This window comes from Ochotona princeps, chromosome 5 (genome assembly GCF_030435755.1).
Source record: "Ochotona princeps isolate mOchPri1 chromosome 5, mOchPri1.hap1, whole genome shotgun sequence".
NCBI lineage: Eukaryota > Metazoa > Chordata > Mammalia > Lagomorpha > Ochotonidae > Ochotona > Ochotona princeps.
The window spans coordinates 78,190,990-78,203,259 of record NC_080836.1 but is presented as its reverse complement, the minus strand read 5'-3'; the positions used below and the strand labels follow the sequence as shown (position 1 = coordinate 78,203,259).

Genomic DNA, 12,270 nt, shown 5'->3' with positions numbered 1-12,270 from the left:
GTTTCTAAAAGATTAATAATCAAAGCATTAGTGGGAGAATTATGTAATTTCATGAGAATATTGTTGAAAGTTTATAGAATAATAAGATTAAAATATGTTTATTTTGGTATAAAAGAAAATAGGGGCAGGTGAATGTGTCGCCTAGCTGTTAAGACACACACATTCCACATCAAAGCACCTGGTTTGATACACAGTCTGGCTCCAGCTTCCTGGAACGTCCTGATTGCCTGACTCGCAGTGACTTCTGGGAGGAAGCAGTCATGGCTCAAGTTCCCGCCACCTATGTGTGAGCCCCGTGTCGAGCTGCAGGTCCCCAGGCTCCCAGCTCAGAGCCGGCTCTGCCCCAGCTGCTGCAGGCATGTGAGGATTGAGCCAGCAGATGGGGGATCTCTGTATCTTTGTGTCTTTGCCTTTTTCTCTCTTTTTGTTTAAATCGTTTGTATTCTTTTAAAATTTTTTATCTGTTTGTTTTGGTTTGAGAAACAGATTTACACAGAAAGGAGAGACACAGAAAGAGATCTTCCATCTACTGGTTCACTCTGCCATGTGGCCACAGTGGCTGAAGCTGGGCAGGTCTTAAACTAGGGGTCTGGAGCTTCTCCCAGGTCTCCCACATGGGTGCAGGGACCTAAGGACTTAGGCCATCTTCTGCTGCTTTCCAGGCACATTAGCAGGGAGTTGGATCAGAGGTGGAGAAGCTGGAACTTGAACCAGCAACCATAACTGGGCACTGATGCTGCAGGTGGAGGCCAAATGTGCTGCACTGCAGTAGTGGCCCAGTTTGTTTATATGTTTTAATAGATTCATTCCCAATATGTCTGCCAGCCAGGGTTAGGACATACCAAAGCCAGGATTGAGCTCAGGTCTCCTTTGTAGGTGCGAGGGACCCAAGTACTTGAGCTGTCACTTGAAGGCTGAAATAGAAGGAGTATCCAGGCCTGGAACTCAAGCCCACCAGTGTGGAAAGGAGCTTCTTAATACCTCATTTGTAAAATAATTTATGTTAACATAGTAGGTAAAAATGGAAAGTAATTTACACTAAGCAATGGAGTGTGAACGCTTATGGAGATTTATATATTTGAAAGGCAGAGTTATAGATGGTGAGAGAGACAGAGATGCCCATTCGCAGGATCATTTGCCAAAGGAATGCACAGCCAGGACTGGGTCAGGCTGAAGGAATCTGGAACTCCAGCCAAGTCTCCAAAGTGAGTGGGAGGGGTCAAAGTGTTTAAGTCATTGTGCACTGATTTCCCGGGCACATTCAGGGAGCTGCACTGGAAGTGGAGCAGCTGGGACTTGAACTGGCACTTGTATGGGATTCCAACATTGCCGGTAGCTGCTTTACACACTGTACAACAACCCTCACTCCTAAAATGAAATGCAAAGTGCAGTTTGTAACAGAGATTGCTGTGTATAATAACCACAGAAGAAACAGGGTGGGATAACTAGTTCTTTCTTTTAGCTTTTGTATGCCAGTTGTGAAAACTGATTTCCAAATTCTATGTATCAGGTAACAGGTGTGAATACACTCACTTGTCCCTTCTTGGACTATGGCTGCAGAGCACTGCCTTTGTGACAGGAGTTCCTGTCAAAACTAGTGTTTCACATAAACACAGAAAAGTAGCCTGAGTGCACAAAAGTAATCAAAGGGTTACTAAATATTCTTGTTGGGATTTTTAAGAATCTAAATGTTGGGCTTCTGGAGGCCAGCAGTGCAGGTCTCCTCCATGCTTGCTCTGAGACCTTGAATGATTTTGGAGCTGGTAGTGTAATATTGTAGGGAAAGAGAAAGTACTACAGCAGTTGAATAGTAAAGTTTGGGAGCCTGCGAGTGAAATTGCCTAGTTTCAAATCCCAGTTCTCTGACTTATTGAGAGCAACTTGAAGTACTGTCCTACGCCTTGCTTCTCAGAATCTAGAGATAATACCATGTAACCCAGAGGATTTTCATGGAGTCTGAGGGAACTGGAATATTGCAAATAGTGTCTGATACAGAGTAAGTGATCAATAAATGCCACTTTAAATAAAAATGACAAAATGTTCACAGAATATTGAATAACTGTTGAATAAATTTAGTGATGCAAAAATCCCCTTCCTGTTTGGATCAAGAGGTGCATACTGCTGTCCCTAGACTCCTGTGCCCTTTGAAGATTGCTACACTGGTTTATTATATTGAGATGATTTAGATTTATTATATGAACAAAGAACATACTCCACTAGCAGACCTTTATATTGTCAAGAGAGAGAGCTAGTCGGTATTGACTTGTTGATCTCGTTAGTGACCTATTCTGTGAGACTTTGATCATGGTTTTGATATTATTACAAGAGCTGAGCTCTGTAAGGCTATGAACAGGACAACGCAGCTACATTTTCCATCTCACTATAGACCAGGGTGAGAGATCTGTGATTACTCACTTCTGTTGGTGACCATCTAATCCTGCTGCATTGAGAACATTTAGGACTTCCACAACAACAGAATGTGGTTGTAAAGTTTTGGGAAAACTAAATTCTCTTAAAGCGTGTTTTTTTAAAGATTTATTTTATTTTTTTATTGCAAAGTCAGATATACAGAGAGGAGGAGAGACAGAGAGGAAGATCTTCAATCTGATGATTCACTCCCCAAGGGGCCGCAATGGCTGGAGCTGAGCCAATCCGAAGCCAGCAGCCAGGAGCTTCACCTGGGTCTCCCACGCAGGTGCAGGGTCCCAAGACTTTGGGCTGTCCTGGACTGCTTCCCCAGGCCACAAGCAGGGAGCTGGATGGGAAGCGGGGCTGCAGGTATTAGAACCGGCGCCCATATGGGATCCTGGTGTTTTCAAGGCAAGGACTTTAGCCACTAGGTCAACACATTGGGCCCTAAAGTTTCCTTTTTAAAAATAATTGAACATAATGAAGAATTGTTCCAGGTAGAACAAATCCATCTAAGAAATTTTGAGAGGGAGAAGAGAAGTGATCATGTCATTACCGAGAATCAAGTGTGTTTTCCTTCCTAAGGTTGAGGCCCCATCAAGTTAAAATACCTAAAATTGGTTCTTTTTTTTTTTTTTTTTTTTTTCTTTTTTTTTTTCTTTTTTTTTTATATATTTATTATTATTTTTTTAAATATTCATTTATTCATTAATTACATTGCATTACATGACACAATTTCATAGGTACTGGGATTCCCCCCCCTTCACCCCAAACCCTTCCCCCATCATGAATTCCTTCACCTTGATGCATAACCACAGCTCAAGTTCCGTTGAGATTCCCTAATTAAAAGTTTACACCATACAGAGTCCAGCATCCCACTTGTCCAGTTCAAGTTCAACCGCCTCTTAGGGAGGCCCTCTCAGGTTTGTAGGCAGAGCCAGCAGAGCGTCACCTCGATCAATTAGAAGCACCAACATATCATCAGCAACAGTCCAGGTATGATGAGGCTGGTGCAGAGTCCACTGATTGACATAGTCCGTCTTAGGGTTTAAGGGGGATTCCCCTGAACAAAATGGAGGAATCAAAGCATTAATCAAAAAAAGATGGAAAATGGAGTAGATGAATCAACCACCTCAGCTTTATGCTTGCAGCGGAAAACTGGACAAGGGGAAACCCTAAAATTGGTTCTTAATACATGAATTTTGTAGCCATGATCAAGTGAGCCTCACCTGAAAAGCACAGTAGATTCTGGAATAAATAAGATGATGCCGTTGAGAAGCTGCTTGTTCCCCTGAGAGCACCGGCTGTGGTCCTGCTGTTTGGCAGTGAGCGGGTACTGTAGAGCCACGCCCGTGTGTGTGTGTGGCCACGGGCTCCAGTCATTCAGCTCCAAGGAAGCATGGAAACTTTACCGAAAATCTTGTCTCATCTAGAGTTTTCAGAGCAAAACCAAACATTCTCTTTTGTAGTGTTAGGGATTGAGAATTCTACTGACTATCCACTGGAATAAACTTTGTTTTCTTTAAAATGCAGAAGGAATATTTAGGGATTTTCCATGATGTGAAGGTAACTTGGATGTTGTGACCTAAATTTTAACATATTTCTGTCTTGTTCACTTTATAAAATTACTCAAGAAACTGTACAGATTTGTCACGGCATGTATGTATTTAAGGGTTCTGTTTTAAAAATGAGTTGCAAAGAGAGGGGAGGAAAGATAGAAAAAGGCCTTCGCGTTCATTGCTTTACTCCCCAGATGATTGCAGTGGTTGGGGCTAGGAGCAGGATCCAGGAGCTTCTTTGGGGCCTCCTGCGTACCGCAGGGGCCCAAGGACTTGGGCCATCCTTTGCTGCTTTCCTTGGCACATTAGCAGGAAGCTGGAAAGTTCAGCATATGGAATTGCTGGCATTGAGGTGGTAGCTTAACCTGTTAGACCACAATCCCAATCCCTTTTAGGGTTATATTAAGCTTTGATAGATACTGTTTTTTCCTTTTGTTCTCCAAAGGATTTAGTTGGACTTTGCTTTTACTCCTGTAGCACCCACAGATCCAGAAGAAATCTCAGTATATCAAATACCTGTGCTGTGATGACATGAGAACACTGCATCAGTGGGTCAATGGCATTCGCATTGCCAAGGTCAGTTTCCTTTTGGTTCATTGATGAACCAAGATATGTTTAGTGATAAGGTTTTGCTTATTGTAATAATTTTCCTGATTATGCCTGGTTTTCTAAGTTTCATGTTTGCCGTCTGATTTTCTCGGTAATAGGATTAAACCTTCAGTACTATCTGTGGAATAATACTATTGATAAAAGCTTGAATAACATCATAATGATTTCTTTTTCTTTGAGGGAGGTGCTGCACAAAGTTTAGCCAGAGAGAAATAATTTTTTCAATTAACTACTTGGAACAGTTATCATTCACCAACCCAATGGGGTGCAATATCCAGAATAGTTGAGGATAAAGAATTTGGGGTGAAAAAAAAGTTTAACAAACCTAATCAGAATCAAGTGTTGTTAACTTCCCAAAATGGCAAAAATGAAAGTAGGTTATTATTTATTGATTTAAAAATGCTTTCCAATAAAAATAACTTATAAAAAATGTTTTGCGGTCTGCAAGCACAGTGTCCCCTCCTCACACTTGATCCCTCTGTGGCACACCTACCTAGTGGAGTTCAACTGTAATTATTGTTGCCTGTCCTCACTTTAGTATGGGAAACAGCTGTACGTGAACTATCAAGAAGCCCTGAAGAGGACGGAGTCTGCTTATGACTGGACTTCCTTATCCAGCTCCAGCATCAAATCAGGATCCAGTTCCTCCAGCATCCCAGGTAGTTCACATGCTTGGCAGCATCACTTCACTTTAACCTTACAAAAGTCACCACAGAGACTAAGAGCACGCCTGGTCATTTCAGGTCTTGAAGCCATTCCCAATTTCTAAATTGTAGTTAGTAGATGCTTTTTAAAGTTGTTACTTGTTAGCGGGCACATGATCTTGAGCATTCAGAGAAGAGTTGGGGTACAGTGTAGATACCCAGCTTAGTGTATACTTGCATACATACCCGAGTTCTATCCACTGCGGGGCTCTTAAGCAGGCTCCGTGCAGGTCTCCCAGGTGGAGAGCACCTGAGCAGGAGGCTGGACCTGGGAGTGGAGCCATTAACTTGGACCAAGGCCCCCCAGGGCAGCACCTGGGCTTCCGGCACCCTCTTAACTGCTGCACCCTCTTCCCATAAGCGGGGTTGTAGAAAAAGAAATTGAAGGGACAGAGATTGAGAAAATCTGTACACATACATGGCAATTACCAACTAAAGTATGTCCCCATTTTTATAAAGTGGAATAATGCCTTTTCCCATTAGAGCATCATTCATATCCTGGGATGAAGTGTGGGGCAGACTCAGTGTAAATCAGGGGCCCGGCTAAAGTCCTCGCCTTGAACGTGCTGCGATCCATATGGGTGCTGGTTCTAATCCCAACGGCCCCACTTCTCTCAGCTCTGTGCTTGTGGCCTGGGAAAGCAGTCGAGGACGGCCCAAAGCCTTGCGATTGAAAACATTTCCTCCTCCATTGATGGTTCATAAATTTCCTAACTTGTTAGAAGTTATTTTGTGCAACAGGATACCAGTAAAGTGACTCCTTTATTGTAACTGTCAGCCTTTTGTGGTGAACTATGTAAAAAGCATCTGAGGTTTGTCATTTTCTAGTGGAAAATACTGGCTGTGTTGATCAGGAATGTATTGAGTAAAATGAGTCTGTTATTGTTGTAAATGGCATTTGTCCTTGGTAAGAGCGCTGCACGTCTGTATTCATACTGTTAGAATGCTGACAGACTCCATTATATTTTTGAAAACTCTTGTCCACAGAGTCGCAGTCAAACCACTCCAACCAGTCGGACAGTGGAGTCTCTGACACGCAGCCCGCAGGACACGTGCGGTCGCAGAGCACTGTGAGCTCCATCTTCTCCGAGGCCTGGAAGCGGGGCACGCAGCTGGAGGAGTCCAGCAAGGTAGCCTGTCTTTTCTTCACCTAGACAGACCTGGCACATTACACATCCAGCATTTAATTGGCTACCTTCTTCTTTCTTTGTTTTGTTTTTGAATCCATTTCAGTTAAACCTTAAGTTTTCTCAGTGAAATGTGTGAGAGGCCTGCTGAGCTGACTTCCCCTGGGAAGTGAACCTTTGCCTGTGGACCCAAATGCCCTGAGCTCTCTCTAGCAAGCCTAACTCCCTTATTTAGATGGGTAGTGCCAGTGACCTAAATACGCACTGGAGAAGCTGCCTAAATTTTTATTCATAATTACTTTAATTTATTCAGACATATTCTTCCTTTTATCTTTTTTGTGGCATTACATCCCTTTTGATGGGTTTTCGGTATGTTGTATGGAAAAAACTAAATTCAAATCAGAACACTTACTATGTTGGAATCCAGAACTTCAGTGACGTTGAAGGATGAAGGTAATTAGTGTAGGACTGTATTGCTGTGTGACAGCTCCAGCTTTCTGAGGCTCATTGAGAAATGGCAGTCATTGGTTCAGTGCAGTGAGTCTTCAGGTTCATGCAAAACAGAATTAAAAGGTAGTTTATTTTGTTGCAAAAATATTTGAAATTACATTTTTTCATAATATCCAGTTTTATCTTAAAACTTTGAAAGACCCCTTCTATGTATGCATTTCTTTCTTTCCTTTTTTTTTTTTTGCAACAAAATAAGCTGAGCTTTAATCTGTTTCTTGAGAAACGCTGTCTGTCCTGGCCGCAGTCGCCATTGCATTATGCAAGAGCACCCCTGGCCTGGTAGGGTGATTTCTTCTCCCCAGTAATTGTCTTGATTGGTCCAAGTCCAAGTCACTTATACAAATACTTTTGGTCCAAGTCACTTATACAGATACATTAACAAATGAGAATGGAAGGGACACTTAAACTTCTTTATTAAATAAATGTGTCCTTTCATTCTGCAGAGGTTGATTGGCCTGGGCCTGCAGAGGCTGGAGAGCCCTCAGTTGCGGTTCATTCAGAAGCGAGTATCTGAGAATTGCTTCTGATGACCTCAGTTCTCACAGGGCTGGCATTTCAACTGCCTGATACTCAGGACTTCAGACAGCTAGCTGTCTCCCTCTCCTCCCGTGGAATCAGGTGGGATGGAGCCAATATTCCAAGGACATACTTGGAGAAGCTGGTTTACTCATTGTTTTGCCTAAAGAAAATCTCTGGCTTAGCAAAGTATTTGTGGGTGAGATCCGTGCCCTTTAAAGCATGGAGCTGCACACCTGTTACTGCCAAGGCCGAGGCACACAGGGCCCTCCGTGCGCAGGGGTGCCGCCCAGCGGCACGGAGTTGGGATGCGCGGCCCCGCTGGGTGCAGCGCTGTTGTGTGGTTGTGTCCTGACTCCTCTGTTTCTCCCATTACCTCAGGCTCAGGTGTCAAGTGAGAAGGCCAGCACAGCTAAGGTCCGCACCCCCGAAGCAGCCAAGACAGGGTCAAGTTAAGGTCAGGGGCTCTTCTCTGGAAACACATTAACCTGGGTGACTCCCTTAACCGGATCTTACAGACTAATGCTTTTACCTTGCTGTGTCTCTTTAAGGAAATGTGAGTGTCCTGGTGGGCATCCGGGCCTAGCCCCATCCTGAGCCTCCTAGTTTACTAACCTCAGTGTTTTCCTTGCTAATCAGATGCCATTCTCTTTTTAAACAAATGGTTTCCTCGGGTTCCCTGAAGTTTGTTCAGAAATCCTGAAAGAACCGGTCCTCCCTTTCCATTCTTTGAAGGTCCTTGGACTACAGTTGTGCATGAACCTCATCACCACGGGGCATTTCGGCAGTGCCAGGGCACCTGGGGTCGATGAGCGCTCTGCTGTCTGCCAGATCTCTCATGCTCTAGTTTCCTCTCATCTTCTGGCTTTTTCTGTATTTTACGATCCACTGCTATAGTGTTGACAAAGCATTCCTTTATGTGTTTTCCAGTAAAACAAACGTAAACTAGCCCTCCCCCCACCACCCGTACTTGCACTGCCAGTTTTCATGCACGGTGATGCGAGTATCACTGCCCCATGGGTGGACAGGGACCTCGTTTGTCTCCGTGTGACTGCACACCGTCCTTGCTGTTGGTGAGGCCTCTGCTCTGCCTGCTCCTAACCCAGCGCCTTGGTCTGCCCGACCACGACCACTCACGACCTGACTGGAAGGTGGACTGGGGCGGTCACAGCTCCCCCAGCCGGAGGGCAGCAGGGACCCAGGAGGAGCTTAGAGCAGGACGTTGTCCTGGAGGGTGAGGCAGGCCCGTTTCCTAGGAGGCTTGTGGATGTAGCAGAACGTCCCCGTGTGCATCTTGCCCAAGGCCTCAGGTTTCAGCCTTCAGACCCTGTCCCTCTGATCAGCAACCTCACGTCGGGTCCTGCATGTCTCAGATGCCTTACTTTGCCTTCAGACAGTCAAAGCTTACCTTGGTAACTGTCCTGTGTATTGTTTCTCTCCCTAACCCCTCCCCACCCCACCCTGTAGGCCAGAATGGAGTCTGCGAATCGGCCCTACACTTCACTTATGCCCCCTTTATCCCCACAACCCAAGATGGTGACCCCCTACACTGCTTCTCAGCCTTCCCCCCCTCTGCCTCCTCCCCCACCCCCGCCCCCTCCTCCGCCCCCTCCTCCGCCCCCGCCTCCTCCACCACTCCCCAGTCAGTCAGCCTCATCCTCTGGCTCTGCAGCCACGATGTTTGTCAAGTACAGCACCATCACGAGGCTGCAGAACGCCTCTCAACATTCAGGGCCCCTGTTTAAGCCCCCACCCCCACCCGCCATGCAACCTTTGCAAACCCTGGCCTCCCAGTCAGCCAAGCCCCAGATCCTGGTGCCTCCCAGTGGAGTTGTGCCCCCTCCCCCTCCCCCACCACCACCTCCAACCCCCGGCTCAGCTATGGCCCAGCTCAAGCCGGCCCCCTGTCCCCCGTCCCTGCCACAGTTCAGCCCCCCACCTCCTCCACTGAAGATCCATCAGGTCCAACACGTTGCTCAGGCAGCCCCTCCAACGCCTCCCCCAGCTCCTGTCATGCCAGCGACCCTCCCTCCTCAAGCGCCCCCCAAGCCCCTGGTGACCATCCCTCCACACAGCACCAAGACAGTGCCACCCCCTGCCACGCAAGCCGCGCCCCCAACACCTACCCCGACGCCCCCAGTGCCCCCAGCGAAAAAACAGCCGCCTTTCCCCGCCCCCCACCCGCCCTGCCCACCCACCCCTCCGGCCCCAGGCCCCCCTCCAACGTTACCCAAGCAGCAGAGCTTCGGCGGGAAGCCCCCTCCCTCCCCGCTGTCGCCCGCGCCCTCGCTGGTCAGGCAGCTGGCCAGCCAGTTCCCACCGCCGCCACCGCCGCCGCCGGCGGACCCTCAGCCCGGAAAGGCCCCCTCGGGGCCGCAGTCCCCTCCTGCTGTGAAAGCAAAGCCCAAGTGGCAGCCCAGCGCCGCCCCGGTCCCGTCTCCGGATTTCCCGCCGCCGCCCCCGGAGAGCAGCCTGGTGTTCCCGCCGCCGCCTCCCCCGCCAGCGCCAACGCCGCCGCCTCCACCCGCCGCTTCTCCCACCCCCGACAAAAGCGGATCTCCGGGCAAAAAGCCCGGTAAGACCTCCAGCCCCGGTGGGAAGAAGCCACCCCCGACCCCCCAGCGCAACTCCAGCATTAAGTCCGGCGCTGTCGGAGAGCAGGCCGAGCCCAAGCGGCCCTCCGTGGACAGCCTGGTCAGCAAGTTCGCCTCGGCCGCGGAGCCGGGCCCTCCCGGCAAGGAGTCGGGGGTGCCTCCAGCAGCGCCCCCAAAGCCGGGCAAACTCCATCTTGCCGGGGTTCACCTTCCCGGCGCTCTGCACCCCGGCGGCGCGCCCGCCAGAGCCTCGGCCACGGGTGCGCGCAGCAAGGACCCCGTGGTGGAGTTTCCTTCTCCTCCCTCCGACTCCGACTTCCCACCGCCACCCCCTGAAATCGAGCTGCCTCCGCCCCCAATAGAGATCCCTGGGTTATTCGCGGGGAGTACCTCCCCCAAAGTGGCCGTCGTCAACCCCCAGCCACAGCCGTGGTCCAAGTCATCGGTCAAGAAGGCCCCTCCGCCCACGCGGCCCAAACGCAACGACAGCACCCGCCTCACCCAGGCCGAGGCCGTGGAGCCGCCCCCGCCGGCTCCCGCAGCTGCCCCCCAAGTGCCCACGTCGCCCAAGGCCAGCCTTACTGTGCAGCCTGGCTTCCTGGCGGACCTCAACAGGACACTGCAGAGGAAGTCCATCACCCGGCACGGCTCGCTGTCGTCCTCGCGCGTGTCCAGAGCAGAACCCACAGCCACCATGGATGACATGGCGCTGCCCCCGCCGCCCCCCGAGCTGCTGAGCGAGCAACAGAAGGCGGGCTGCGGGGGCAGTCACATACCGGGCTACGCGACACTGCGGAGAGGGCCGCCCCCCGCCCCGCCCAAGAGAGACCAGAACACCAAGCTCTCCAGAGACTGGTAGCCCGGGGACCCCATCCCAGGGCGTCTGGCATCAGTGCTCCCGTGAGCTCACCTGGGCGCCCGACTTCGCTGTTGACAGGCTCCTGCTGTGATGTTATTCAGGTAGTGTCCAGCCGTGCGTGTGTGTACACACACACTATAGTCTGTGTATGTATGTATGTATACATATATGTGTATATAGAGCGTGCACAGAGATTCTATTTATTTCTTTTCTCTCCTAGTTTGAGAAGTGAGTTCTGTGTATTTTGGTTTGAAGAGGCATGGAAAGGGGGGGGTGTGTTCTGTCCTAGATGATTTCATTGATCTGTCATAAGGATTGGACCAAAAACTACTTCTGCTGTCCATTGTCTGTCCGTGCAGCCTCGTGCATGGCGTGTGTTCTGTAAGTCAGGGTTACATGTTGTGAGAGCCACCAGTCTGGTGTAGCTACAGGGCTTGTGTGTTTTTCCCCAGCACTGCCTGAAGTTAGACGTACTTGACACTTGATTGGTGTACATAAAGGGGCACTTTATTCAGGAAGACTCAGCTTCACAGAATGGGGACACAGTGTGGGAGCCCCGTGTGGTTGGTTGTGCTTACAGGTGATCCCACGGGCCGAGGCTGCCTGCATCCCCGGCGTAGTGCGCGCCCTTCAGCAGTTCCCTGGCAGCACTGCGGGGTCCGGGCCATGGTCCCCGTCTGGATGCACAGTAACCCTCCTAGGCTGTGTCTCACGTGTCCGGGGGTTACCAGCTGCAGTCCTAACAGTGTGTACCTTAGCTAGGCGTTGCAGTGGGTAGGAATCTGTAGCCAATGGGTATAGGAATTAGACAAATCTGTGACCCAGCATTAGGAAGAACAGTCACCTTCTGAAATCCCTGTGCTTTTCCGTGTTGCTCTCCAGAAGCAGGTAAGAAAGACTACAAAGAAGGCTCTGTACAAGAGCTGCTAATCAAACAGGTATGGGGTGGAATATGTAATACAAAGTGATTCATTATTGGACTGGCAGGGTTTAAAGAACAGGCATTTGTAACAGCTGCAGCCATAGGTCTGTAACTGCAGGGCTACCAGGCCCTCTGCTGGCTGCAGGCTGGTTACCAGCTTGTCCAGGTTACTGATGCTGTGACAACAGCGCCCGCTTGTCTGGGGGCAGTGGGTGATGCTGCAGGCGGGCAGGCAAGGGCTCCAGGGCACCAGTGACACTCTGCTTCATGCCATATTCATTCTTTTTTTTTCTTCCTATGAATTTTCCTTGGTACATGAAAGAAATGTGCAGTCTTTTCAGCTTGTAATAAACCGACAGGAATAAAATGCGATCTTGGAGCAGCTCTTAAACGGGAAACTAAAAACTGGCTGCCCCACCTGCTAGGGACGGGCACAGCTGGTGCTAAAACCTGTGCCTGTG

The 12,270-nt window shown here is 49.1% G+C and overlaps 1 protein-coding gene across 1 annotated transcript in view; it reads left to right on the top strand.

Moving 5' to 3' along the window:
- Nucleotides 1-11,244, top strand: part of RAPH1 (Ras association (RalGDS/AF-6) and pleckstrin homology domains 1) — an 89,364-nt gene extending 78,120 nt beyond the window's left edge. Inside the window, exons 11-14 of the mRNA XM_058664892.1 lie at nucleotides 4,446-4,544; nucleotides 5,116-5,236; nucleotides 6,269-6,411; nucleotides 8,902-11,244. Coding sequence (XP_058520875.1) covers nucleotides 4,446-4,544; nucleotides 5,116-5,236; nucleotides 6,269-6,411; nucleotides 8,902-10,887 — 2,349 coding nt within the window. The 3' untranslated portion in view covers nucleotides 10,888-11,244. The remainder of the gene's footprint in view (nucleotides 1-4,445; nucleotides 4,545-5,115; nucleotides 5,237-6,268; nucleotides 6,412-8,901) is intronic.
- The last annotated feature ends 1,026 nt before the right edge of the window (nucleotides 11,245-12,270 follow it).